The 25,970-nt window shown below is 37.6% G+C and overlaps 1 protein-coding gene across 1 annotated transcript in view; it reads left to right on the top strand.

Moving 5' to 3' along the window:
• Positions 1-10,838: 10,838 nt before the first annotated feature.
• Positions 10,839-25,970, top strand: part of Tm9sf2 (transmembrane 9 superfamily member 2) — a 59,300-nt gene continuing 44,168 nt past the window's right edge. The window contains exons 1-2 of the mRNA XM_026399670.2: positions 10,839-11,195; positions 24,707-24,774. Of these exons, the coding sequence (XP_026255455.1) occupies positions 11,025-11,195; positions 24,707-24,774 (239 nt within the window). The 5' untranslated portion in view covers positions 10,839-11,024. The remainder of the gene's footprint in view (positions 11,196-24,706; positions 24,775-25,970) is intronic.

The raw sequence follows: 25,970 nt of genomic DNA, 5'->3' as shown, positions 1-25,970 counted from the left end.
ATATTGTACCATTTTACATTCCCAAAATTTATATATGAGAGTTGCAGGCGCCCCACATCCTTATCAGCACTTGATATTGTCAGTACTTTTAATTCAGCTATTCTAATAGGTGTGTAGTGGTATCTCATTAAGATTTGACTCTGTGTTTCCCTAATGACTAGAGATGTTGACTGTCTTCTCTCATATGTATTTGCCATCCATATAACCTCTTTGGTAAAGTATCTGTTTCATATTTTCACCATTATAATGAATGGGCTTATTTGTTTTCTTACTATTTAGTTTTTAGAGTTCTTTGTATACTGAAATCAAGTCAGAATATGCAAGCTATTTTGTCTTTTTCATTTAGCAATGTTATCATAAACATCTCTCAACATACTTTTAATGCCTACAGAGTTTCTATTGCTTGTAGTACCATAATTATTAAAAACAAAAACAAAAAAATCCTCTGTTGGACATTTAGATTGCTTTCTGTTTTTACTGTTAAAAACATTACATTGGTGAACATACTTAGGGCTAAATCTTTTTATACATTCTAAGTGTTTCCTTAGGACAGGTCTTGAGAAGTAGAATTTCCTTTCAGACTATACATATTTTTAAGGCTTTAAAAAAATACCCAATGCTAAATTATCCTCCAGAAGGCTGTTTAGCACTCATCCCCAGGGATGAAGTACTGTCATAGCCTTTTAAAAATTTTTTCAAAAAAATTTAGTTGTTTATGGACCTTTATTTTACTCATTTAGTTATATGCGGTACTGAGAATCGAACCCAGTGCCTTTCTTGGTAGCTCTAAAGAGTACCATATTTTAAAAATACATTATTTTTATTAAAATAAGACTGAATATTTATTTAAATGCTTTTTATCATTTATATATCTTTTGAGTATCTGTGAATTGTCTCTTTATTTCCCTGTGTGTTTTTGTTTTTTTCCCTTTGTGGTGTTGGAAACCAAACCCAGTCCCTTTTACCTGAGTGTAACAGAATGCTGGGTTCTATCACGGTCCCCAGCAGTGGCCTTCAACTCCAGGGCAGTGTGGCTGAACTAGGCAAATTTGTATAAGGCTGAAAGGGCCCTTTAAAGTCTTTTAAATAGCTTTAACATTCAGTGTGCCTGGCCTTTTGCCACTGTCCCTAGATGGTAATTCTTAGGCACAATGAAGTTAAGAACCTCTTAAGGAATTAAACGTCATTCAAACCAGCTCATTCTTATGTCAATAGGCAGGAGGAAGGGGAAAAGGGGATGTCCAAGTGCCTGCTTGTCTGTAGGCTTTATTCCATTTTATATCAGGTGCCCTAAAATGTCCAACAGGCGATAGAGCTCTGTGGTAAATATGTGCTGAGCAGGCACAAGGCTCTGCATTCAAGCCCCAGCACCCATAAAAAAGGTTAAACAAGTATTTATTGGTAGCTATGGTGGTTAAAAAGACACAGTGACATTGATCCCACATTGGTATTATGTTTTAAAGTCAGCTCTCAAGAAAAATATACCACTGTGTGACTCCACAGAATTATTTTTATACTGTTACCCTTCAATTCATGGTCCTCAAATCCCTCCTTTTAGATTCTATTGTCAATAAACATCCTACCCCCAACTACTCTTAAACATTTTTCTTCTGGGGGAACTTGTGTATTTTGGATCATTCAGCAGCTCCTTGAGAGCAATCATGGTGCAATAGTGTCTTGGCTCAGGCGCCCTTTGTTCTTTTTATGGATGCGCTTCTGAAAATTTTGCCCAACATTTTATTTCAGTGAAACATACTAAGCAATACTCAGAAGTTTTCAAAGCATAATCAGTCAGGAGTCCAAAGCAAAAGGTACAGAATGATATATTCGTTTCTCTCAAATACAGTATGTGAATGATATTCAAATTCCATTATTCCATATCTCCATGAAATTAAGAAACTATAATCTTAGCTGCAGTTCATTTTAATTGGTTTTGGAATATTGTTGAGACTTTGTCATATTGTTTGCATTTTCTTCAATATATTTATATCTATAATACAAATACGATGTGTTCAAAATACTTACATTAATACATGCATGGAAATGTTCACTCAGTGGTCAATTTGCATATCAGATATATTGCTTTTGTTGGTTAATACCATCTAAGCACACTGATCTGATATGTTAATTTCCAAATTCATCATATAAAAGAATCACATGGCTTTATTCACATTGCTCTAGTCTTTAGGAAATCTTGTTCACTTTGACCAGATTGATAAGACAAGGAGCAACTCAAACATTTACATATAAATATTTATATATGTATACACATACCTATATATGTACTCATATTTGCACACATATACATACTACCATATGAATACATATATCTTTTAAATTTTTATTTCTCATGGAAATTTTCAAATGCAAAAAAGTAGAGAGAATGATATGATTATTCAGGTACCTTCAGGTATCCAATAATCAACTTCAATAAGTATCTACTTTTTCACAAGAATGATATATATTTCAATAAAATTTTCTGAAGTGTTACATACATATCAAAAGTGCACAGATTATAAGTGTATAGATCTATGAGTTGCTACAAAGTCATTGTAGCCATGTAACCACCTCCCATGCCAAGATATGTTATTTTATGATTAGGTGACAAGTTCCATTACTTCACAAATTAGGATGATGTGAGTTAAAATTAAAGACGTCATGATCCTTGTTTCTATTGCCCATAAAATTATATGTGTTTTTGTTACAAAAATAAATACAAATTTTAAAAGGATACAACTGTTTCCAGTACTGCAGAAACCTTGATCTTGACCATGCCTTTCCACTTGCCACCGCTTTCTCCCAAAAGCTAACTGCTACCTTGACTTCTAACATCACAGAAGCCTGTTTTTATTATTATTATTATTATTTAGATGTTGGTGAACCTTTATTTTATTCATTTATTTATATGCGGTACTGAGAATTGAACCAAGTACCTCACACATGCTAGGCAACAGCTCTACCACTAAATCACATCCCCAGCCCCAGCTTTGCCTGTGTTTGAACTTTATATACATGGACTCATACAAGTGTTCTGGTTGTCTGACTTCTTTTACTTAGTATCATTGTTGTGAGATTATGTCGTGCTGTATTTAATAGTAATTTATTCCTTTGCTATACTGTTCTTTTGTTTTATTGTGCTGGGGATTGAATTCAGGGCCTCCTGCATGCTAGACAAGTTCAGTACCCTGAACCACATCCTCAGCCCTTTTTATATTTTTCATTTTAAGACAGGGTCTCCCTAAGTTGCCCAGGTGGCCTAGATCTTGCCATTCTCCTGCCTTAGCCTCCCAAGTAGGTGGGATCACAGGTATGTTCACCACATCACTATGTAGTGTTCTATTATGGAGCTATGTTATAATTTCTTTGTTCTACTGTAGACGGATATCCATCTTTGTTTTGGTAAAATGGTGAATATCAGTAGGTTTTTGGAGGTAGTGTAAGCACAAATAACTGAGACAGGAGCAGACCTCAAACAGATCAGCAAGCTGTGTATATTAAGCAGGGGCGTGGCACATGGCACATTTTTGGGGGGAGAAAATGGGCACTGGTTACAAGAGGGATCTGCTTTTTATAGGTTTTAATGAGAGTTAATCATAGCAGAATGTTTAGTGTGACTTAATCATTAGAGACTTGGGCAGTCAGGAAACTAGTTGTGCACGTTAAAAATCTAATTCAGTAAAATAGCTGTAAAAGCTCAAAACTCATTCTAACTCAGAGAAATAGTTGTAAAAACTTGAAACTCATTGTTACCGGGATAAAAATTTAGAGCCCAGAGCCCATTTGTTTGCCTTCCTCTTCCCTCAGTGTTAACTGGGAAAGGGCGAAAGCTCAGAGCCCAGCACACATTGCTTATCTTCTTCCTCCTGGATCCCGTTACCCAGAGCTTCACTATTGCTTTTCTCCTTCCAGGACTCAACAGCAATGGTAGAGGGTGAAGGCTCAGGGCACTGCACACTCAGTATTCTCCCTTCCCTTCAGGACCCGTGGTAACTGGGAGGGCTGAATGTTTGCCTCTTCCTCCTTCCTCCCAGGCCACACTGTCCTCCTTTCTCCCTAGGGGCTGTCTTGGTGAATGTTATTTTCCTATCCTTCAGGTAGGAGAGGAATTTCTGAGTTATGAATGTGTGTGCCAAGCAATTTCCCACAGATTCACACTCTCACTGGCAGCATATGTATACCTTTCTATTGTCCTTGTCAATATTTGGTACTGTCAGTCTTTCTCATTTTAGCTGTTTTGCTACTTGCGCAGCACTATCTCATTGAAGTTTTAATTTGTAATCCCTTGATGGATGAGATTGAACATATATTTCCTTTTGTTGACCATTGGTGATCTACTCTTGTGATATGACTGTTCAGGTCTCCTGCTTATTTTTCTAGTTAGTTATTTTAAAAAAAATGTTTTGATTTGTAAGGATTCTTTTTCCCCCCACAATACCTTTATTCTATTTATTTATTTTTATTTGGTGCTTCGGATTGAACCCAGGGTCTCACACGTGGTAGGCAAGCGTTCTACCACTGAGCTATAGCCCCAGCCCTGTAAGGATTCTTATATCATGCATGGGAACTGTATGTTAGCTACATGAACTGTAAATATCACCAAATTATACTTAAGAGATTCCTAGAAACACAGAAGAAGAAAAACAAATAGAATACAAGTACTGTTGTTCCCTGCCTAACTTCTAAATTAAGCTTGAGCCCCTTTGAAAATCTATAAAAACTATCCCAATCTAAGATTCCTCAGTGGTCTAATATTTCTATAGAAGCATCAAGAAAAAGGCAAAATTACATAATGACACAGAGGAGGAAATGGCCAGTTGGTTACCCTGCCAAGGTTCCTACTGGATGACATTATCTTGGAGAGAAAGAAAAGCAGGTCCTGACATGAGAAGCCTGCCTGGTCCTTACTCGTAGGCCTTGGTATTCTCTTTGAAGACAAGCAGTGGACATCAGACAAGGTCACAGTGACCTTGATAGACCTAGACAAAAATACAACGCTCTGTAATCATGTCCGAACAATACACAAAAACTTGAACACTGTCCAGAACACAATGACCAAATATTTCTTTCAGTAGCTGCCACTTCCTTTCCAATCATAGCTCCATCTTTAGGATAGTCTGCCTGCCTTCTAGATCAAACTTATTATTTGGCAAATCCCAACACTCATTTCTGAACAACTTTTTATAGTATGTGCTTCTTCTTATATATGAGACACAGAGCAACATCATCAGTACTCTTTAAGATTCCTGCTTCCTGACAGCATCCAATCCAGAACAAGATCCACCAAACCACCAAATCCTGCAAGTTTATCATTAATACACTTACTGAAATGCTTCTTGGTGAGCATTCTCCCTTGCTATAGGGAGTAGTAAGTTTAGCCATAAGTGTGTTCCTGAAGATCTGGCTGAAGGGCATTGACATTGAGTTCAGAACAATTCAACAATCAGAGGCACCCCACCTGTTGGAACACTAAAAATAGACCTATCTCTTTGGAGTGAGTTTATTTTAGCCACAAATATAGAAACTGATGGGTAAATAAAACTACTAATTAATTAAAATCATAGAACTCTTGGAGAGTTCTATATACATTTATTTGTCTTCAATGTATAGAGATAGAGAGTAGACTAGTGTTTTCCTCGAGCCAAGTATGAAAAGGGGACTAGTTGTCAAAGGCAGGTGGGATCTAATTGGAGTGATGAAAATATTCTAAAACTGGATTAGGGTGATTACTTTACACCTCTGTAAATTTGCTTTAAAAATCATTGAACTAAATAATTCAAATGAATTAACTCTATGTATGAAAATTATACCTCAATAAAGTTGTTTAAATGACAATAATCCCAACAGGGCATACTGATGCAATCCTAGCGACTCTGGAGGCTGAAGTGGGAGGATCACATATTTGAGGCCAGCTTCAGCAATTTAGGAAACCCTTGGCAATTTAGTGAAATCCTGTCTCAAAATAAAAAATAAAAAAAGACCGGACATGGCTTCGTGGTAAAGCATCCTGGGTTCAGCCCCAGGAACAAACAAAACAATGATCTCAAAGGAGACCTACCTGAATCTAGCAGTAAACTACATGGCAAACTAAATTTTAAACAAAGTTGGTCAGTGGACATAAATTCAGAACAAATAGAATGAGTTTTATGATTAGAATATACCCATCTCCCTCATAGAGCTCCACCAACGTCTTCCTCGGGTGATCCTTTGGGTTTGCTTCTTGGCTTTCGGTTTTCCAAGTTCAGCTGGCCAAATAATCCTCTTCTGGTTGCAACTCCTTTAATAGCTTACACATCAAGTCTTATCTGGGGACATTCTTTAAAACTTAAGAAGTTCTCTTACACATTGGCTCCTACTTCTGAGTTGCATTTATAGCTTATTGTTCAGGGTCAGTTTGTAATATACAGAAAGAACAAACTTTTACACTCTGTCTCGGGTTTTTTATGCTCTTTACCGGAAGCCTGTGAATCAAACTGGCAAAAGACAACAGAAGTCATACACATTTTATTATATTTTATGTATATAGGAACTTCACAGACAAGAAATGAAAACCCCAAAAAGCAGTGTACTTGGGAGCTTACATACCATTTTAACAAAAGGCAATAGGTTGGGGAACAGTTGAGTAGACTAATGAAAAGCAATTTGAACTTGGAGGGACAGTAAATTGTGGGAAGGTTAACTAGAAAATGTATGGTAGATGAGAGTTGTTTAGCAAAATTCATTATGCAGAGTCATCTTGGTCCTATCTCGGGTTGAGGTTCTGGTTCTGTTGACCAGACAATCCTTCATCTGGTTGCTTCTCTTGTATAAAGAGAAATTCATTCTCTGCTTTAGTCAGAAAAAAGGCAGAGAGCTCTTTCTGTATTTGCTATTTCTTAATAGCTTTCAGTTCAAAATATTCTTTATGTTAAAGTAGCTTATTTTAGGTTGTCATATTCTGATCCCCCTCAGGGCTTATTTCCCTTGGGGTGACATTTGTATCAGAATATGAAAAACAATGAGGTGATATTTTTCCTTCTAGAATATCTTGAAGGCTCTCTTTCAGGCATACAATTAGTAGAGTATAAGGTACACTTCCTACAAATAGAAGCAGCTTTCCTAATAATTTCAACTTGACACAAAAGCAGGGTGACCAGATAATATACTTGTATATTCCATGGAATATTTGGGACATACTTATACTAAGGGTTATTCACTGGTCATCTGAAATTAAAGTTTAACTGGGTATCTTGTATTTTTATTTTCTAAATTTGACAATCCTATAGAGAAGTTGTGGGAAACTAGGAAAAATAGGATGTCCAAATTATCTTGTCAGCAGAGAGAAGTGAATAAATTATCATTAAAAAATATTTAATTATCATAAAATGTACTCAAAACTTACCATTTTAACCATTTTTAAGCTTACGAAGCTTAATTAGTAGGATTAGTAAATTCACACTGCAAAACCACCACCGCTATTCGTCTCTAAAAATTTTCACCATCCTGTGTTGATACTGCGTACCCATTCATTAAACAGTAACACCCCTCTCCGCTCCCCTGCCTTTGTCTGCAACCACTGTTCCACTTCCGGCCTCCCTAAAGTGATAATGCCCCATTAATAGTTTAATTAATTTATTTTATGGTGCTTGGGATCGAACCCAGAACCTCACGCATGCTAGGTCCACACTGAGCCACACCCCCAGCCTGTTGCAATCTGTAGCAAAGCAAGTTTTGCAGTCCAGCCCGAAGTATCAGTACTCGGAGGACGCAAGGAAAACTTCTTTTCTCGCTGATTTCAACTGGAATCCCGACACGCCTCGCGCCTTCCCGCTCCACAGCGCCCGGGGTACCTGAACCGCAAAGCAGGAACTTCACCTGGCTGCCAGAGTGAAGGGCGGAGCTACGTCTCTCCGCCCCGCCCTGCACCAGGTAACCAAGGGAACCCCGCGGGAGGCGTGGCCCAGGGAGAGGCCGGATCCGGAAGTAAGGGGTCGCTCCGCCCCGCGGCCCAGCCCAGCCGGATCCCCGCCCACCGGGCGCAGGCCAGGCGGATGACGTGTCGGAGTAGGAGTTGGCAGGGTGCGACCGGCCTGACGTGCGCATGTGCATTCCGCTCACTGGTTGAGCCCGTTCTGTGTGTGGAATCCGGAGGTCATTTTCATTAAAAAAATACTCCATTTGTCCAGGTTTTTTCTGCTGCTGGACCTGGAGTATGGGGAAGCCTCGGGGTTTGAAAGGAAGGTTAGGGATTTCCAGGGCGCTGTGGACTCAGCCTCTAGTGGTGTCCTAGTCCTTGCGGGAAGCCACCCAACTTTAGATAGGGCAAAGGGGAGGGAGGGGGAAGGAGGGGGAATGTTGATGGAAAGAGTTAGACATCATTACCCTAAGTACATGTAGGAAGACATGAATGGTGTGAAAATACTTTGTGCACAATCAGTGACTTGGAAAGTTGTGCGTAATATGAAATGCATTCTGCCATCATGTATAAAAAATTAGAATAAATAAATAATTTTTAAAAGGCGTTTAACATGCGTCTGGAAAGCCTCAGGTTTATTTCAGGCTGAAAGTCTGCGATTCTAAATTCAGATTTAGAACCTGTGTGGGTAGGCGACGCTGGTCTGTAGCGCTTCTCAGTTCCTTTCTCCTTGTTTCTATAGGCTGCAGGGATGTAGAGGTGTAGGATGCAGAGACCAGGCTCATGTTCTTGGAGTTTACTTATCAATGGGGATATGACAGTGAACAAATAAACATAATTCAAGATAGTGTTAAGTACCATGGAGTGCCTGGGTTTAAGTAGTAGAGCAGAATTGCGGGATGTCAACTTTGTGTAAGATTACTCTTGGCAGGAGAGGAAGCTGAGACTACTGCAGTGAGGAGTCCAGGGAACCAAGATTTTTGGCGTGGACTAGGGTAATAGCTTTGGACAAGGAAACTACTGGTCTGTAGTTCATTGGCCCAGCAGTACTCGCTGAAGGACTGGATATGGGGAATAAGTGAATGAGAATTTTAGGATATCTCAACAGGTTTGAGCCTGTGAAGCAGGTGGGCAGCAGTTCCAAATTTTGAGGTGGAGAAAACAGGGAGGAAAATGTTGGAGTGGAGGCTGTGAAATAGTGAAGGTCAGGTTTCACTGACACCAGAAAAATAAATGGTAAGCTGGGTTTGGTGGTTACTCAGAAGACTGAGGCAAGAGGCTCATAACTTCAAGGACGGCCTGGATAATTTTGAGACCCTGTCTCAAAAAAAATAAAAAGGGCTGTGGTAGAGCACTTGCCTGGCACGCAGGGATGGGGGTTCAATCCTTATAGCTGAGGGGGCAAAACAGAGAATAAAAATGTAAAATTTCCTCTCCCATCTTTTTAAATTTTTTCCTATTTGGGGAGAACAGCAACTTACTCTTATTACATTGGAAGTATCCATGACTTTAAGCATGTAGTATTAAAAATTCTTTTCTGTATTCCAAAGTTCAATATGTTGATTGATTTGAGGAGCAGGTAAATGGAGGGAAAGCTTCTCTGCTCAGGTCCCTATTACATTGGCTTTTGTTGTAAAAATGCCCACCAATCTTCTGTGCCAACCAATGAGTCTCATACATTTTTCACTTAATCTTCATAATAATGGTAGAAAGATTGATGTTCTTTTGTTTTCTTCTGTTTTCCCTCTACTGCCCAGTTCTCCCTTGATTAATTAATGTGATCAAGATCACATAACCTGTGGCACTCCAAAGCAGGAGTTCTAGGTCAGTGCTAACTACGCTTGTAAACAAGAATTTTATTTTTCATTGTTCTGGCTATCCCACAGTATATGTCAGTGGTTCTTAACGTTTTTTTTTGTTGTTGTTGTTGTTGTTGTTGTTTGCAGAGTGCTAGATACTTTTGAAAATTTGGTGAAAGTTATAATTTTTTCCTGGGGAAAACGTGCAAACAGCCACAATAATTTAGATAGGAGTTCGTGGGGTTTCAAACTTTTTTGAATTTGTGTATTTTGTGAACTCGCTAATTCTTATATTCTGAGCTGAAGGTATCTGTCCTTCCCCTGCTTATGAATCCTTGTTTTGTACTCTAATACGACACACTTTTCCTAAGTATTCTGCTGAACTCCATTGGATTGACTTTTTTGTTCCCCCCAAATAAACTCCTTCTTGAAAAATACTCAGAAAATGCGCACAAATATGTACATGCACTTGCACAGTTGGACTTCATATAACATCAGAAAAGGAGCTTGCTCAAGGGTAGTTATAACATTAATCTATTTCTCCAGAACGACTTTCCTCACTGAACTCTCAGGTGTATTCGTTTCGTCCTTTGCAAAGAAATGTCAACACCACGTTTTATTCACCTACTCCTATTTTCCTCCCCACCCCATTCCCCAGTCTTCCTCAAAAAGGTCAATTATGTGCAGACAATCAGTGTCCTACACAAGAAGGCATCGCCGTATCCGATGCTGGGAGACTGTCCATGCATATCCTTCTGGGTGGCTATTAAGGATTTACGGCTAGTTCTCCGCTAATTGCTTCCTTATCCTGCATCCAACGAAACGTCCCCCGAACTTTCCCTCCCAGACTATTTGGAGCACCAGCTCCATAGTAGGGATTGGCGCACCGTGCGCAGGCAGTGTGGCCGGAGAACCGTACGATGTTTATGGGAAATTAAGACAGAGCAGCAAGCTCCGCGCTCCACGGCGCCCCACGGGAGTTCTAGACCGGAATTCGGAATCAGAAAGAGGTGCGGGAACCGCGGTCCCGCGGCCGCCCAGCCGGCACGCCGAAAACCCGGAAAGTGGATCTCTTCCGCGCGGCCTCCCGGAAACTCCTCGCTGCGCTTGCGGCGCTCTCACTGAGCATGTGCAAACGCCGTCGCGCATGCTCCGTCGCGGTCCGGTTCGGTTTCTGTTGCGGGGCCCGCGGTGTCTCCCAGCGCAGCCGGAACTAGCCGTCGCGGGGCTGGCCTCCTTGGTCTTCGGCGGCCTGGTGGTGGTCTCCGCGCCTCCCCGCCCCTCCTCCCGGCTCTGCCCCTAGGCTCGGTTGCCCTTGCCCCGAAGCAGCCGTCATGAGAGCGAGCCTGCCGGCGTCGTCTCCACCGCGGTGGCCACGGCTGTTGCTGCTGTCGCTGCTCCTGCTAGGGGCGGGCCCAGGCCCGCGCCGGGGCAGCGCTTTCTACCTGCCCGGCCTGGCGCCGGTCAACTTCTGCGAAGAGGAAAAGAAGAGCGACGAGTGCAAGGTGGGTGAGGCCTGGCGGTCCGCGCCGTGCTGTCGGAAGGGAAGTCGCCCCGGTCCCGCGGCGCCGGGGTCCCGGGTGGGAGTCAGGGAGGGGGTGGAGCAGTGGGTGGGGTCGAGTTTGGCCCGCAGCTCCCGGGGTCGGCAGCTCAGGCTCGACCCCCGCGGGGGTCGGTGGAGGAAGACCAGCCTGCAGTCTGGGGCTCGCCCGGCGTGCGGCGTGCCTGGTAGCGCGAACAGCTGTCTTCAGTTCCCGGAACAGGGACCGTGTGGGGCGCCCTGGAGTTGGATGCCTGCAGGTCCGCGAGCGTTCCGCGAGCCCCGGTCGCTCTCAGCCCCGTGTCGCGCACGCCAAGGGAGTGGGCGACCTGCCCGGGGCAGCCCCCAGCTCAGTTACGACGTGCAGTCACTGTTAGCTTCATTGCTTCTTGATTCTTTGTACTTTTCTGGATCTCCTGGTTGCTTCGAAGAGCTTGTTCTTTCTAGGACTTTGATATCTAACTTCAAAATTAGCAGTTGATTACTCATCTGTTCCGTATAACACTCAGAACCGCATGAACTGCATTGATAAAAAGTTGTTGTAATGGTGGAGACACTGCCCTTTCAATGGTAAAAAAAAAAAAAACCAAACTTTTTAATGCACAAAACTATTTAAAAGTAGATGAGAGAAACTGATGTTTTTTTCTAGGGACTCCTTGAAAACGTTGACCTCTTAGGACATTCATTAAGTTTTTTGCTTCACTGTTCGTCACAGGGATATAAGTAACTTGCTTTTAGGTCAGTGTAGGACATAACAGCACACACAATTGTTTCATTAAGTTGTTAAAACTTACCACTTGGGGGATGAGGATCTCTTTGAAACCATTAATAATTTTAACAATTCAAGTAATCTTTCCGCAAACTTTTACAATCTATAAATAGGCTTATTTACTAAGTTTGATATTTTTTAAAGCTGGTGTTTATTTTACTACTGCAAGCTTTACTGTAGTTGTGAATTTTGATGTTATTTTAGGGCGTTAGAGAAGCTATTAAACTTTTCATTGCATTTTGCACTTTAGATTTAGAAAACTAAATCTGTCATCTGTCTTGAATGATGTGTTGATACATCTGTTTAAAAAAAAAAAAAAGACTTGCATCTGTAGAGATGCCTAGGATCTATAAGGTTTATTCTAAGCAACAATTAGCACTTCAGTAATTAACTCTCCTACCCCTCCTTTCCAAGGAGCTATGGCTCCTTTTTGAGGAGGATTCTGACTGAAAAGAATATTGTGCTTCTAAGTAGAAGAGTGAGCTAGTCTTGCAAGCACAGTGTGTGTGTGTTTGTGTGTGTGTTACTGAGGATTGAACCCAAGAGCACTTTGAGCTACATCCCTAATTCTTTTTTAAAATTTTTATTTTGAGACAAGCTCTCACCAAATTGTCCAGGCAGGCCTCCAATTTTTGATTCTCCTGCCTCAGCCCCCTTAGTACTTAGGATTATAGGTGTGTGCCACCACATCCAGCAAGCACACTTTTTTTTTTCTTTTAAATGTTGTAATCGCCATCTTTTACCTAATATTTGGTCTTTAAATTTAATTTTAACAACTATTACACATTATATTCCTAATTCCTCAACGATGAAGAATATATTGCTGCCCTCTGGGAACCTGAAAGTAAGTTACATAAGCTCATGAACAGATAATGAAATCCTATACGTTATAAAAGATGTAGGCCCAAAAGTGCTCTAAAGCACAAATCATGAAACATCTGTGGATTGAGGTCTTCAGGGAAATCTGTAGAGTGGAAGTAACATTTGAGGTGGATTTTAGAAAATGAAGAGTGAAATTTATAGTCTGCCAATTAGATTTTTGTTTTCTCAAAAGGTCTTTATTTATTTAAAGTGGCTTCTTTTGGTTTATTTGGAGGATCCTTTTGGAAGGCAGATCACTTTTCTGAAATGTTTGGGTTTTCATCTTTTGTTGCCAGCCACTTTCACATCTTGGCCAATGGAAGCAACTCTTAGAAGAAGAAGATGTGCTTCCAGCATCTTTTCTCTACAATTCACTAACTTGTGTAGAGAGTTTAAAGTAAACTTTCATAATTCTGCTGATATGAAATATCAGTAACAGTAAACAGTTTAAATATGTACTACTTCAATCAGGGTGAATGGTTTATTCTTATCCATTCCATGTTTCTGGAGAAGGTCAGTCCCGTACACATTATTCAGAACAGAAGGAGCAACTTAAATTAGAAGCAGGAGTTGTAAGTAGTAATAATTATTTCCAAAAATGCTTTTAGGGTAGGGAGTCAGGAATTAGGCAAGTTGTTAATACTGTTTTTGTTGGTTTTTCAATCTGTAAGAGAAGGATGATCATATTTGCTTATTATGTATTCCCCTTGAAAGATATTTTGTATTTCCTAAGAGGAAAAGTACAGTCTATTATTTTTATTTGGTATTATAAAATAGTTTAAAATATAAACAAGTGTATCTTCAGCATAAGTATAGTTTTTGCATTTACTGTGAAGTCCATGTCCTGCATTTAACTCAGTATGTATTTTGAAAGACAGAAGAACACTGAGAATTGGGTCATTTTGTCACCTTAGAATTATGTTTTATTTTCCAGCAGAGAAACAGGAATCCAATTAACATAAAATTCTATTTATGTTGCTCTCACGTCTGATTTATGGTCTTTTTTAAAAATTATTTATTTATTTTTAGTCATACATGACAGCAGAATGAATTTTGACATATAATACATACATGGAATGTACATACATCAATCATATTGTCAATTCTATTCTGCTGCCCTTCCTATCCTCCTTACTCCTCCCCTCCTCTCCATCCTTTCTCTCTATCCAATCTAATGTGACACACTTTTTTTTTCTTATTACAACATCATATATGTATTCTGTATAATAATGAGGTTCTCCTTCCATCTTCCGTGCAACTCCCCTTCTCCCTCTTTTTCCCTCCCACCTCTCTTCTCTATTTAGTGGTAGTCTTCTTCTCATGCTCTTCTTCCCTATCCCATTTTGAGTCACCCCCCTTAAATCAGAGAAGACATTCGGCATTTGTTTTTTAGGGATTGGCTAACTTCACTTAGCATAATCTGCTCTAATGCCATCCATTTGCCTGCAAATGCCATGATCTTGTTATTTTTTAGTGCTGAGTAATATTCCATTGTGTATAAATGCCACATTTTTAAATCCATTCATCTATTGAAGGGCATCTAGGTTGGTTCCACATTCTAGCTATTGTGAATTGTGCTGCTATAAACATTGATGTGGCTGTGTCCCTGTAGTATGCTCTTTTTAGGTCTTTTGGGTAGAGTCCAAGAAGAGGAATAGCTGGGTCAAATGGTGGGCAAGTTCTCTTAAATGATTTATGTTCTTAACATTCATAAATACTGCAGCTGTGTTTTTGTAGCTTTTTTGTTTTCTTTCACTTACTGTCATTACATGTGCATACATTCTAATATTGACAATGTGCATTCTTATTACTTTTTATAAACTAAGTAGTATTTCATTCTTATTATTATACTCTGGTTTGCTTAACTGTTTCTTGCATGTAGTGCATTTAGATCGGTCCCAGTTTTTATCTATTATAAACAACTTTGCTAGAAAGTATTAGAAATTATTTGCATATTCCCAAATATAAAATAACTAGCTCAAAGGCAATAAGCCATTTTACAGTTCTATTCAATATTGCCAGATTTTTTTCAAGAAAAATAGGTTTAATTTATAGTGTCCCAAGCTAAATGATGCCTTGTTTCTTTATGATATTTCATTTTTGTTTATAAATTTAATAGCTGTGTGATGCTGCATCACATTTTTAATGTATTACTTTCACTGTTACTGAGGTTTCTGAATCTTTTTTCTCTTATTTGCCTTATTTTATTAGTTTTTGAAACTATAGTAAGAATTGAGCTATAGGATTTCTTTCCAATATCATATGTGACAGCAATAAGTAGAATAAAAGTCAGAAGTGAATATGTTTCATAGGGTACTTCTTGTTTAATCTGTAAAAGTTACTATTTCAGTTAGTTGCTGCATGCCATTCAGCTTTAGATCAGCTGTCAGGCGTGAAGAATGGGGTTTTGATGGCTGATAATTGAAGATGGGTGAACAGTTCATTTTTGTTGCTTTTAAGTAATATTGGCTCATCAACATGAATTCAGGCCTGAGAACTAAAAAGAGCATTATCTCTCAAAAACATCTGCTACTTTTTTACTGTTTCATATATAGATCTTGTTCTTAGATGAAAGATGTCAAGATTTTTCTTTCCTGTGCTGTAAGGAAAATTGACCAAATAAACCCCCTAGTGGTTAACCACAATAAAAGAAAAAAATTTTTAAAAAGTCTTAAGTGAATTGGTTTAACAACTTTTGTGTGTGTGCAGTACTAAGGATGGAACCCAGGGATGCTTTACCACTAAGCCACATCCCCAGCCCTGTTTGTTTGCTTGTTTATTTATTTATTTAATTTCGAGACAGGGTCTCTCAGTTACAGAGGTTAGCCTCAAACTTATGATCCTTCTGCCTCAGCCTCCTGAATAACTGAAATCACTGGCATGTGTCACTGTGCCCAGCTGAGTTTAACAACTTTGATAAAAAGGAAACTTAGAATCACACTTCTAACTCTGCCTTCTTGGTATTTTTATAAGCTTTTTAAAAATTGTGTCCTATTTTAGGAACAGTTACCTTTAAATATGGAATGTGTCAAATTTAAGAAAACAATCCTGAATGTTGCTCTGAACAGATATAAAACCAAAATAACTATACTTATTTTAATATGATTATGGAAAAAGATTGAAGATTTTGAAGTATTTAAAGAAAAAATACATAATTTATATGTGTACTTATTGATATAGATAATAAATATTTATTGATATTTAGTTTCATGATCTCACATTTTTGTCTGGAATAAAAACATTGATTCTTAACTTCTAGAAACTTACAGGTGTGTGGTTGTTGGTTATACTGTTTCATATCTGGCATTAGGAAGAAGTACTGAGTACATGATCTAACAATTGTTCTTCCTTCCAGAGGTGTATAATGGAACTGCCAAAACAAAGTCACAGACAGGTGCTCCACTTATTACATGCCTGAGACAAACACAGCACACCTAAATTCTGCAGGGACTGGTCTGTATGCTCTCAGCCATAGCGCCCAATTTCTGTTTCCCTATTCTTCCTTGCAGTTTTCTGTCATGGTGTTCTCTCAATAAGCTTTGTAGTTACTTGTAGCTATTTTACATGTGCTCAGTGAGCTCCTTCTCTGTTGCCATTTAAATTATTGAAGTTATCTTATGATCCTTCTGCCTCAGCCTTCTGAATAACTGGAATCACTGGCATGTGTCACTGTGCCCAGCCGAGTGAAAGGATTTGGAGGAAATTGGTGAAATATTTTCTCCTTTGTTCCTCCTCTTTCAAAACTATTGCCTTTGTTAATGATAAAGACTATAATTTTTGTGTTTCAGATACCTAGCACATTATAACACTCAGTGATTTTTTTTAGTGTGGAAAAGGAAGCTCAGTAAGATTAAATAGCAGTCTCAAGTATACATAGCTAGTAAGAGGAAGGCTGGCATGCAGACAAGCTTAGGACTGGCTTACTCTAAAGTCTGGCTCCTTACCACTTGGGGTCTGCTGTGTGGTCTCCGTTGTGCATGCTGCAGCTGCTTCTCTGCTTCCTCTCTGGAGAACCATGACTTCTTAAAATTCTGAACTTCCAGAATCAATGTGGTGGAAATCAACAGAATGCTGTATGTATATGTAATTATTTTTTAAGGAGTCAGGTTTTATATTCTGTTCTTTGATACAGTCTAAAATTGAAATTTCATTTTTCTTGGGTGTGAGGGAAAAAGCCCTGGTCATATAGATCAACCTCTTGGCATTGCTAGTCATATAGCTCAGAGCTCATGAACATCCCTTTGTGAGTTCCAGTAAAAGATTCCTCTTGGGATTTTTTTTATCATGTCTGAGTTAAGACTTCCCTTCTTTAGAATTTTCTGCTGTAGATTTTTCTAAGGTTAAGCAGGTGAAGCTTCCATAGCTTTCGTTTTTTTTTTTTTTTTTTTAATGGTTATACCTTTGTATTTCATACCTTTTTGTGACTGACTAGTTATTTTCTTTGATCCTTGTTACAAAGTCAGATTTCTTCCCTGAGATTCCATTCTCTTGAAAATCCAGGTGTAGGTGTGGGGTGAGACAGATGTGATGGCAGTGGAAAAAGGCAGAATGAAAGCAGAAACCAACAGATGAGGAAATGGGGAAAACCCTCAGTCCTACTGCGTGGCCTGTGTTCCTTAAGGCAATAGAGTAGATAGTAGTTGCCACCACAGTTGGGATCAGATGCAGAATGGGCTGATTCAAACTAGAAATTAAAATGTACATTTGGGAAAAGGATTTACAAGGGAGACCATAGAACTTTATAAACTAAATAAAAACATTTTCATAAAATTTTCTTTATTTTCTCTCCCTCCCTTCCCCTGCCCTTTACTAGGGATTGAATTCTTCACCACTGAGCTAAATTCCCAGCCTTTAAATTTTTTTTTTTTTTTTTTTTTTTTTTTTTTTGAAACAGGGTCTCATTAAGTTGCTCAGGCTGGTCTTGATTCTTCTGCTTTAGCTTCTTGAAGTAGCTGAAATTACAGGTCTGCACCTCTGCACCAGGCCCATAAAAAATATTTTAGTGCAAAATTGTGATCAGTCTTGCTTTATCTAAATGATTTAGGATTTGGTTACTTCCTTAAAATGTTTAATATTTAAACTTTACATACTTGTAATAACCTAGGTGGAGATAGTTTGAAAGTTGGAATGTGAGGGAAATAACCTTTTAAGAATCTTGTCTGGTTAGGTATGTGATATCTTAGAGTTGGCTGTCTTCAGTTTAAGGCAAATTTCTGTAAGGAGGTTGACTTGATTAATTCTTCAATGAGGAATAAAGATGTTTAGAGTGAAAGATAATTTTGAGAGAAATTAAATACAATTCTGTTATAGCAGTTGTTATTTTCATAAGAAAACTAAATCCCACAGAGGTTCGGTAGCTACATCAAGAACATATAAATAGTCCTGTCACTTTTTTCTTTTGCTTCCTTGAAGGTATGCCTTGTCACTTCCTTTGGATTATAAATTCTCTGAAAGCAAATGCTCATTATTTTTGTGTCAGGTGTGGACATTGTGAGCATTCATGGCTGAATGAATTTTTCATGGTCTTCAGGATTTGTTATAAGTTTTCTCTGATTCTTACATCTATTGCAAATTCTAATGTTTTCCCTTATTTAATAAATGGACTTCTTTTGAGAACATTGTTCTTGCTCTAGAACATCTTTCAACCTGAAATTTTCCTGTCTTTATTTCTCATTGTTTTCATTTGATGTTTCATAATAAGACTAAGATCCACATTCAATTTTAAAGCCCTTTCTTTTTCCAACTTTAATTGTGACAATTTTTAAAAATTCAAAAAAGTTGAAAGAATGATATAATGATCACTTTTTACTTATTTGGACTGCCTAGAATTAACTATTGTTTACATTTTTCCATATTTATCTGCATATATTTCTGTGTTTGGGGATGAATGACATGTTGTCTGTGGCATACTTTCACACAGTTTAGCTTATAGCCTTTTATTAAAGCCCATAAACTTTCTCGTAGTCTCATTTCCTTTCTACCAATAACATTTGCTTTATGCCAAATTAGGAGGATCTCATTCTTATAATGCTTTTGAAATTTTCCTTTTTTGCTAAGGTCAGTGTGTAGAGTAATTTACAAGTATGGCATATTTACAAGTGTATTGTAAATGGCTGTATTCCCTGTTAAAGGTATATTTATTTCACTTTCTTTAGCATATTATGAGATGATGATTATTAAAATTTCAGATTCTGACAGTTTTAAAAAGAAAGAATGAAGCAAATGCTACAAAAGTAGCCAAGATAAGTTATGGTCATGGTGTATTTGATTGCTTCACTGCTGTAATTTAGTGGAGCTGTCTATAATAGACTAACTTTCCCTTAAAAGTAAGCATGGAAAATGTCAAGAGCAGAGAAGAAGGAGAGTGGAGGAATGAATGCAGTGGAAGTGAAAAGTGATGGTATCCATGGTTGAATTTACTCACTATTTTTGTTTCTACAGTTCAGTTTTTCAACTTGTTTCCTCATTTTCAAGTAAAACAATCTCTGACTTATGAGGTTATTATAATTGTGCTTGCTGAGTATGTTCTGTTTCCCTAGATCAATAACCAAGATGAGATAGACATAAGTAGTGGCCCAGAAATGGCAGTAAACCCCTCCCACTGCCTTGATGGAGGGGAGAAGGTCCTCCCCAGAAACCCTGGGGTTTTCCATATACTAGTCACCTTTACTCAGAGTCAGGAGCATCCAGTTTCTTTAAGATAATAACATCTATGCTTATTCACTTAAAATATAGTTATTGTGTGCCAACTATGGACCAGCTTCTGCACCTACTATTTTTATTATTTCCTCATTCAGTCCTATTCAAAGTTATTATTTGACCAAGAGCACCTATTTATTGAGAGTAGACCTAGGATTTGAGGTGAACCCAGTAGTCTAATGCTATGCTGCCTCCAAAGTTAAGTCATGTTCCCTATTTATGTTTGTTAAAATTAGCTTTGTTTTAAGGCCAGAGATTTATGGGAAGTATTGTCTTTGGGAGGTTCTACTCTAGAAATTTTTTGGACAGCCCCTGATAATTACAGATATCTTTATAAATCACAAAACAAAGCTAAAATTTATGCCTGGAAAGTGGCACTGTTAACACCTTTATTAGTAGTAGAATTTGTTCAGTTTTGCCAGATTGGGAAAAGTTCATATGAGGTCAATTTATTAGGAATTTGATGTTGGATAAAATACCAAGAAAGACTAATGAAGTACTGAAAACTAATGAGGTACACATAAGAAAATGGGGAAGAAGAGGGTTGTGAAACTCCTTTTGGGCATTAGACAAAAATGGAATAAATTTGGTAAGAATTGATTTAAATAATACTAAGTAATATAAACAAAAGACTAACATGGTTTGAGGAAGAGAAATTTTCCTTGCTTCTAGAATTATTCAGATTTACCATAGACATAAGGGGGAACCGGTAAATTATTTTTGGTACTGGGGATTTAACCCAGGGATGCTTTACCCCTGAATCACTTTCCCAGCCCTTTTTATTTTGAGACAGGGTCTCATTAAGTTACTTAGGGCCTCACTAATTTGCTGAGATTGGACTCAAATTTGTGATGCTCCTGCCTTAGCTCCCAAGTTTCTGGGATTATAGGAGTGTGCCATAGCACCTGATTCCAGTAAATTTGATTTCTAGGTTGTTAATAAGATTGAATAGGAATTTAAAGGAAATTGTGGGTTAGTGTAAGGGACTGGGATGGGGAGTAAATCTATGGGGTACCTGTGTAGTCTTCCAGGATTGGTGCTTGAAGCTAATTTGGATTTTAATTTTAGCAAAGAGAATGCACATGAAGTGTTTTAAGTTCCATTAGTGTTAAGCTCCATATGTAACCTAATGTAAAACTAATGGGAATATTCTTTCAGAATATCTTTTAAAGTTATGAGAGAGCAAAAAGTGGTAAGTTAATTTGGTCATGGAGAAATTCAGAAAGATTATTTTAAAAGAAATCTATATTGAGATCTAAGCTCTTTATTATCAGTTAAAGCACATTAAAAAAAGATGAAGAATGTCATTGAAGAATTTACACTTATGGACAGAAAGGCTAATGAAAAGTAACACCATCATTCTGTACTTGTATGAAACTTTTGGTGTCTAAACCTTGAATTTTGCTGTAATTTTGGATGATATACCTCCTAAGAAAGATATGAGAATAGGGCAAGATCCCAAGAAAAGCAACTGGCATGATCAAGAAGATCAGAGACTAGAGGAATTTTCAGTGGTGAGGGATTAAGACTTACAGGAGAATGCATTACAATTCTTATTACATATATAGAGCACAATTTTTCATATCTCTGGTTGTATAAATGGTATATTCATACCAATTCACGTCTTTATGCCTGTACTTTGGATAATAATGATCATATAAATTTAAAAAAAAAAAAAGAGAGATAGGTCTAACCTCATCAAAGATGTCTAGAAGTTCTAATGAGAAACTTTGGAAGAAGTTACAGTTTAAAAATTATATGCTCAACAGGTATTAATGGTAATTAGCACCACCAGTTTCAGGTATTGCACTGATTAAAAGAAAGGAGCAAAAATAAAAATCAACTGCACATAAAAAAAAAAGAGAGACTTACAGGAGATATGAGAGAAATCTGAAAATGAGATGGGTTGGGTTTGTGGCTCAGTGATAGAGTGCTCTCCTAGAGGCACTGGGTTCGATCCTCGGCACCACATAAAAATAAATAAATAAAATAAAGTCATCGTGTCCATCTACAACTAAAGAAAAATATTTTAAAAAAAGAAATCTGAAAATGAGAGTTTCCTTCATCTTATTATCCTAGGGCCAGAAGATGGTCCATAAAACCTCAGGGAAGGCCTCATAAGCTAAGCAAAAGTTTTTTAGTCATTCATTTGATGGACACTTGTATCCTAAACTCATATGCACTTGAGCAGTGTCCTAAAATTTTCCATGTGGTCTTCTATCTTTAAATCTTATACCTTGTTTTGGGGCTTCTGAGATGTGAATTTAAAGAACAGTATAAAATACTTGGAAAGCAAGACTCAAGGAAGGGCCGGGACTTCAATCCAGCTCCTGGTTTTATAGGGCTCTGAAGCAAATAATTGTTTTTAAGTAATTAGAAAAAAGAATGTTATTTATTGATGAAAATCAAATTTCAGAGCCTGTAAATAAATTTTTATTGGGTTACAGCCACAGTCATTTGTTTCACCCTAAGGAAGCAGAGACAGCATGTCCTGCAAAGTTTTAAGTGTTTACTCTGTGGCCCTTTGCAGAAAAGGTTTGCCAACCCCCGAGATAGACTAATAAAGAGTTTTTTTTCCAGAAGCAGCAAGATTATTGACAAGTAAAATGTTTATAAAGAGGTAACGTACATAGCAGCATGTGCTCTTTTTCTTACTGTACTCTCCAGTTCAGAAGCCACTAAGTTCTTATGACTATTTAAAATTTACCTAAAATAAAATTTAAAATTCAGGTGGACTCAGTGATACATGCCTGTAATTCCAGCAGCTCAGGAAGCTGAGGCAGGAGGATTGCAAGTTGAAAGCCAGCCTCAGCAATTTAGTGAAGCTCTAAGTAACTTAGAGAGACCCTGTCTCAAAATAAAATATAAAGAGGGCTGGGGATGTGACTCAGTGGTTAAGCGCCCCTGGGTTCAATCCCTGGTATAAAAAAAAAAAAATTCAAATTTAGTTTTTTTAGCCACATTAACCACATTCCAAGTGCCTAATAAATCCTAAAGTGCTCAGTAGCTACTGGTGGCCAGAAAGAACTGTTCTACCTTTACTTTAAATTCCTTTGGACTCATTGCTGCATATTACTAAAAATGTACATAGCACTTTTTGCCAGGTACTACTCTTGAAGCTTCTCAGAAACTGCTTGAAGCATAAATTACTACCACCCTTCTACAAATGAAAAATTTGAGTCATGGGAAGTGGAGGAACTTGCCACAGTTACCCAGCTAGGAAGTGTCAGAGTTATTTAAGCCCAGGCAGTCCTGCTTCTGAGAACAAGATTGAGAGAATTTGCTTCTGAGAACAAGATTGAGAGAATTGTGCCTAATCGTAGGAAAATGGACTTAGTTTGTGTGACAGCAATGTGAGTCTATACATTTTGAAAAACATAGAAAGTTGTAAAGAATATAATAGCTCCATTTTTTCATTTTGGAAGAAATCTTAAAATGTGAATTGGATTAGCTTTTTAGGGACCTCTTTGTCTTCATTAAGATGTGTTAACTAGATCATTTGAATTCTGATATATCTTCATAGCAGTGTTGACCCCTTCTAATTAGTGAAAATTATTTTGGCAGAGTAAACTATCAACTGGGAATTTTGCCTTCACAACAGTTACATATATTTGTGCTAATTATTCAAGCATGCTGTAATGCTGTAATGTCATGTCCCATCATCTTTTTTAGCTAAAATGACCAGTGATACAGGAGGTACAATTAAATTACTGTGTTAGAGGCTGTGTTGTCATTGAGTTGCTGTTTCATTTGAATAGAATTGTAGGGGTTGAATTTGAAAGTCTTTCATCATATATCATGAATATTGGATGATCATTTTAATGGGTAGACACTATAGTTTAGGCCTTTTCTGTTCTGAGCATCTTTTTTAACAAACATATAGCACTTCATAGGGCTTCATATTATATTCTTTAAATAGTGTTAGGCACTATTTAAAATACTTTATAAATGTTAATATATCATTTATATTAATCCACATATCCCTAGGAGATAAACACCGTTATCCTCATTTTGCAGATTAGGAAACTGAAGCACCCATGAGGAAGCTGACATGAACTCTACTGCTGCTGTGCTGCTTTTCCAGTGGCAGTGCACTTAACTCTTCGTTTGTTTCAGTTGTATGTCAGATATCGCATCTTGCTTTTGGGATGTTAGCAAGTGTAGGAGTGGTGTTGCCTTAGTCAAATCAAAATGACAAGTGAGACTTGTCATTCCAGGGAGCCTTCTGATCAAGTCCAGAGGCAGCCACAGTGGTCTAACTCCATAAAAATACTTATCCCAACAAAGTAGCTCCTACTTAATGGATTTTTTGGTTAGTATCAAAAGTTATTTCAGGGCACACATGACTTTCTGGCTTTTTCCACTAGTGAATTCTGCCTTGAGTGTCAGTGAGCTCTATTTGAGAGGGTGGATAATATGGATCCTGTGGAACTTTATCACTTTATCTACACCTGGGAGAAATTTTGAAAGCTTCATTAGGTAGGTGTAGTTAACTTGTCCATATTTCCTAGGAAGTTGATACAAATACCCCGGCTTCACACCCCAGCCCAGCCCCCCCCCCCTGCATTTGATCTGGTCATTGTGAACTTGAACTTCTTCAATGTCACTGCCTTGTTTTTCAGCTTTCTCAAATTGATCAAAGCTGTCCTCCAAAGTTAGATCATGTGATCATTGTCTATCTCCTGTCAATGCTTAAGAGTGCACATGTGTATGGGATTGTATTTCTAATATAGTTGATGTAGAAATTTCTAACTTGACAATATTTTTTGGTTACAGTCAGAATGTTAAGAAATAAAAAAGGTTAAAAATAATAATCATATTTGTGCTCCATTATGAAACATTGAATTTGGAAAACAGATTTTTTTAAAAAACAGCATTTATATTAGTGTGATGAATATCTTTAGTTAAAATGTCTTATTTAATATTTTAGAAAATTTACTACTTCAGCATTTTAAAAATATTGGAGACATCTGCAACTCTGAAAGTTATTTTGGTATATTTTAAATGAATACAAATCCACTCATTGAATGGATTTTATAATAGTCTAAAGTAGGGTGAATATTGTAAAGTCTCACATTTTAAGCATGTCATATTTTTTCAGTTGTAAGCATGACTTAAATCTTTAACCTGTGTTTCCTCATTTTCAGGCTGAAATAGAACTATTTGTGAACAGGCTTGACTCAGTGGAATCTGTTCTTCCTTATGAATATACAGCGTGAGTTTTTCAGCTTGATTTTTATATACAAATTTATGTGATTCATCAGAATTTTGTGCACCTAAAATTATTTTCTCCACAGTTAAGGATAAATTTATATGCATTTAAATAATATATGGGGCCTGAAAACATTTTTAAGATATGTTCTTCCAGGTAGAACTAAAATGTGATCTTTCCATGTTGTTTTGTGATACCACAGACATGCCAGTCAAAACAATGGATTCCCTTTAGTTTACTGTACCAAAAGTCATTTTATTTTCTTAAAATTTCTTTAATTATTACCCCCCTCCCCCTTTTTTTTTTTTTGGTGGTGGTGCTGAGGATTGAACCCAGGGCAGGCACTCTACCAACTGAATTTGTCCCCCGCCCCCACCCATACATTTTTAAACAGAATTCTTCTTTCTCATAATCAGTCCTCAGAACTTATACTTTAATATCTGTGGTCTCTGAATTTTTATCTCTGAATTTCTAATGTAAATAACCATATTTATACTTTTTGCTTTAAACAAAAGTAGGCTCGTACTATTATATTTGATTCAGATGTTGTCTTTCGCCCTGAATATGTTGCACATCTTTTTCCATGACAATATGTAGCTACTTCAGTCTTTTTAGTAACTCCATTGTAGAGGTTGTGTACATTTCATACATGATTTGTTTCACTAATTCCCTATTTATCAATATTTGATTTTTGATACTGTGAAAAATGCTGCATGAAAATCCTATAATATTCATTTAACAGCTGTATTGCATATTGGTTGTAAAACAGTTCCTGAATTTCTCTCCTGTTTAAGGGTTTTATGAGAGAATATGTATATGCTATAAAGAAAAGCATACACAAAAATGAAGATTTCTGTAAGAATCTATATGCCTGAATATGTATTAGAAGAGAATATGGAGCTGCAGTTGTAGCCCACTGGTAGAGCACTTGCCTAGTATGTGTGAGGCACTGAGTTCATTCCTCAGCACCACGTAAAAATAAATGAATAAAATGAAAGAATTGTGTTCATCTACAACTTAAAAAAAATTAAAAAGAAGAAAGTACAAAATCCTGTTTGGATGGATTGTAATTTACATAAATGTTGGAGGCTTAAATACTTTTGTAATTTTGCCAAACACCATCCTTACTTGAATCTTTGTGGATTTTCTCAGAACTCAGTGAATCTGTTGCATCCAGGAGGTGGAAGGTCTTCATTGGG

Source organism: Urocitellus parryii, chromosome 2 (assembly GCF_045843805.1).
Source record: "Urocitellus parryii isolate mUroPar1 chromosome 2, mUroPar1.hap1, whole genome shotgun sequence".
In the NCBI taxonomy this organism is placed as follows: Eukaryota; Metazoa; Chordata; class Mammalia; order Rodentia; family Sciuridae; genus Urocitellus; species Urocitellus parryii.
Note: the sequence above shows the minus strand (reverse complement) of the source record. Positions and strands in the feature narration are given on the sequence as shown.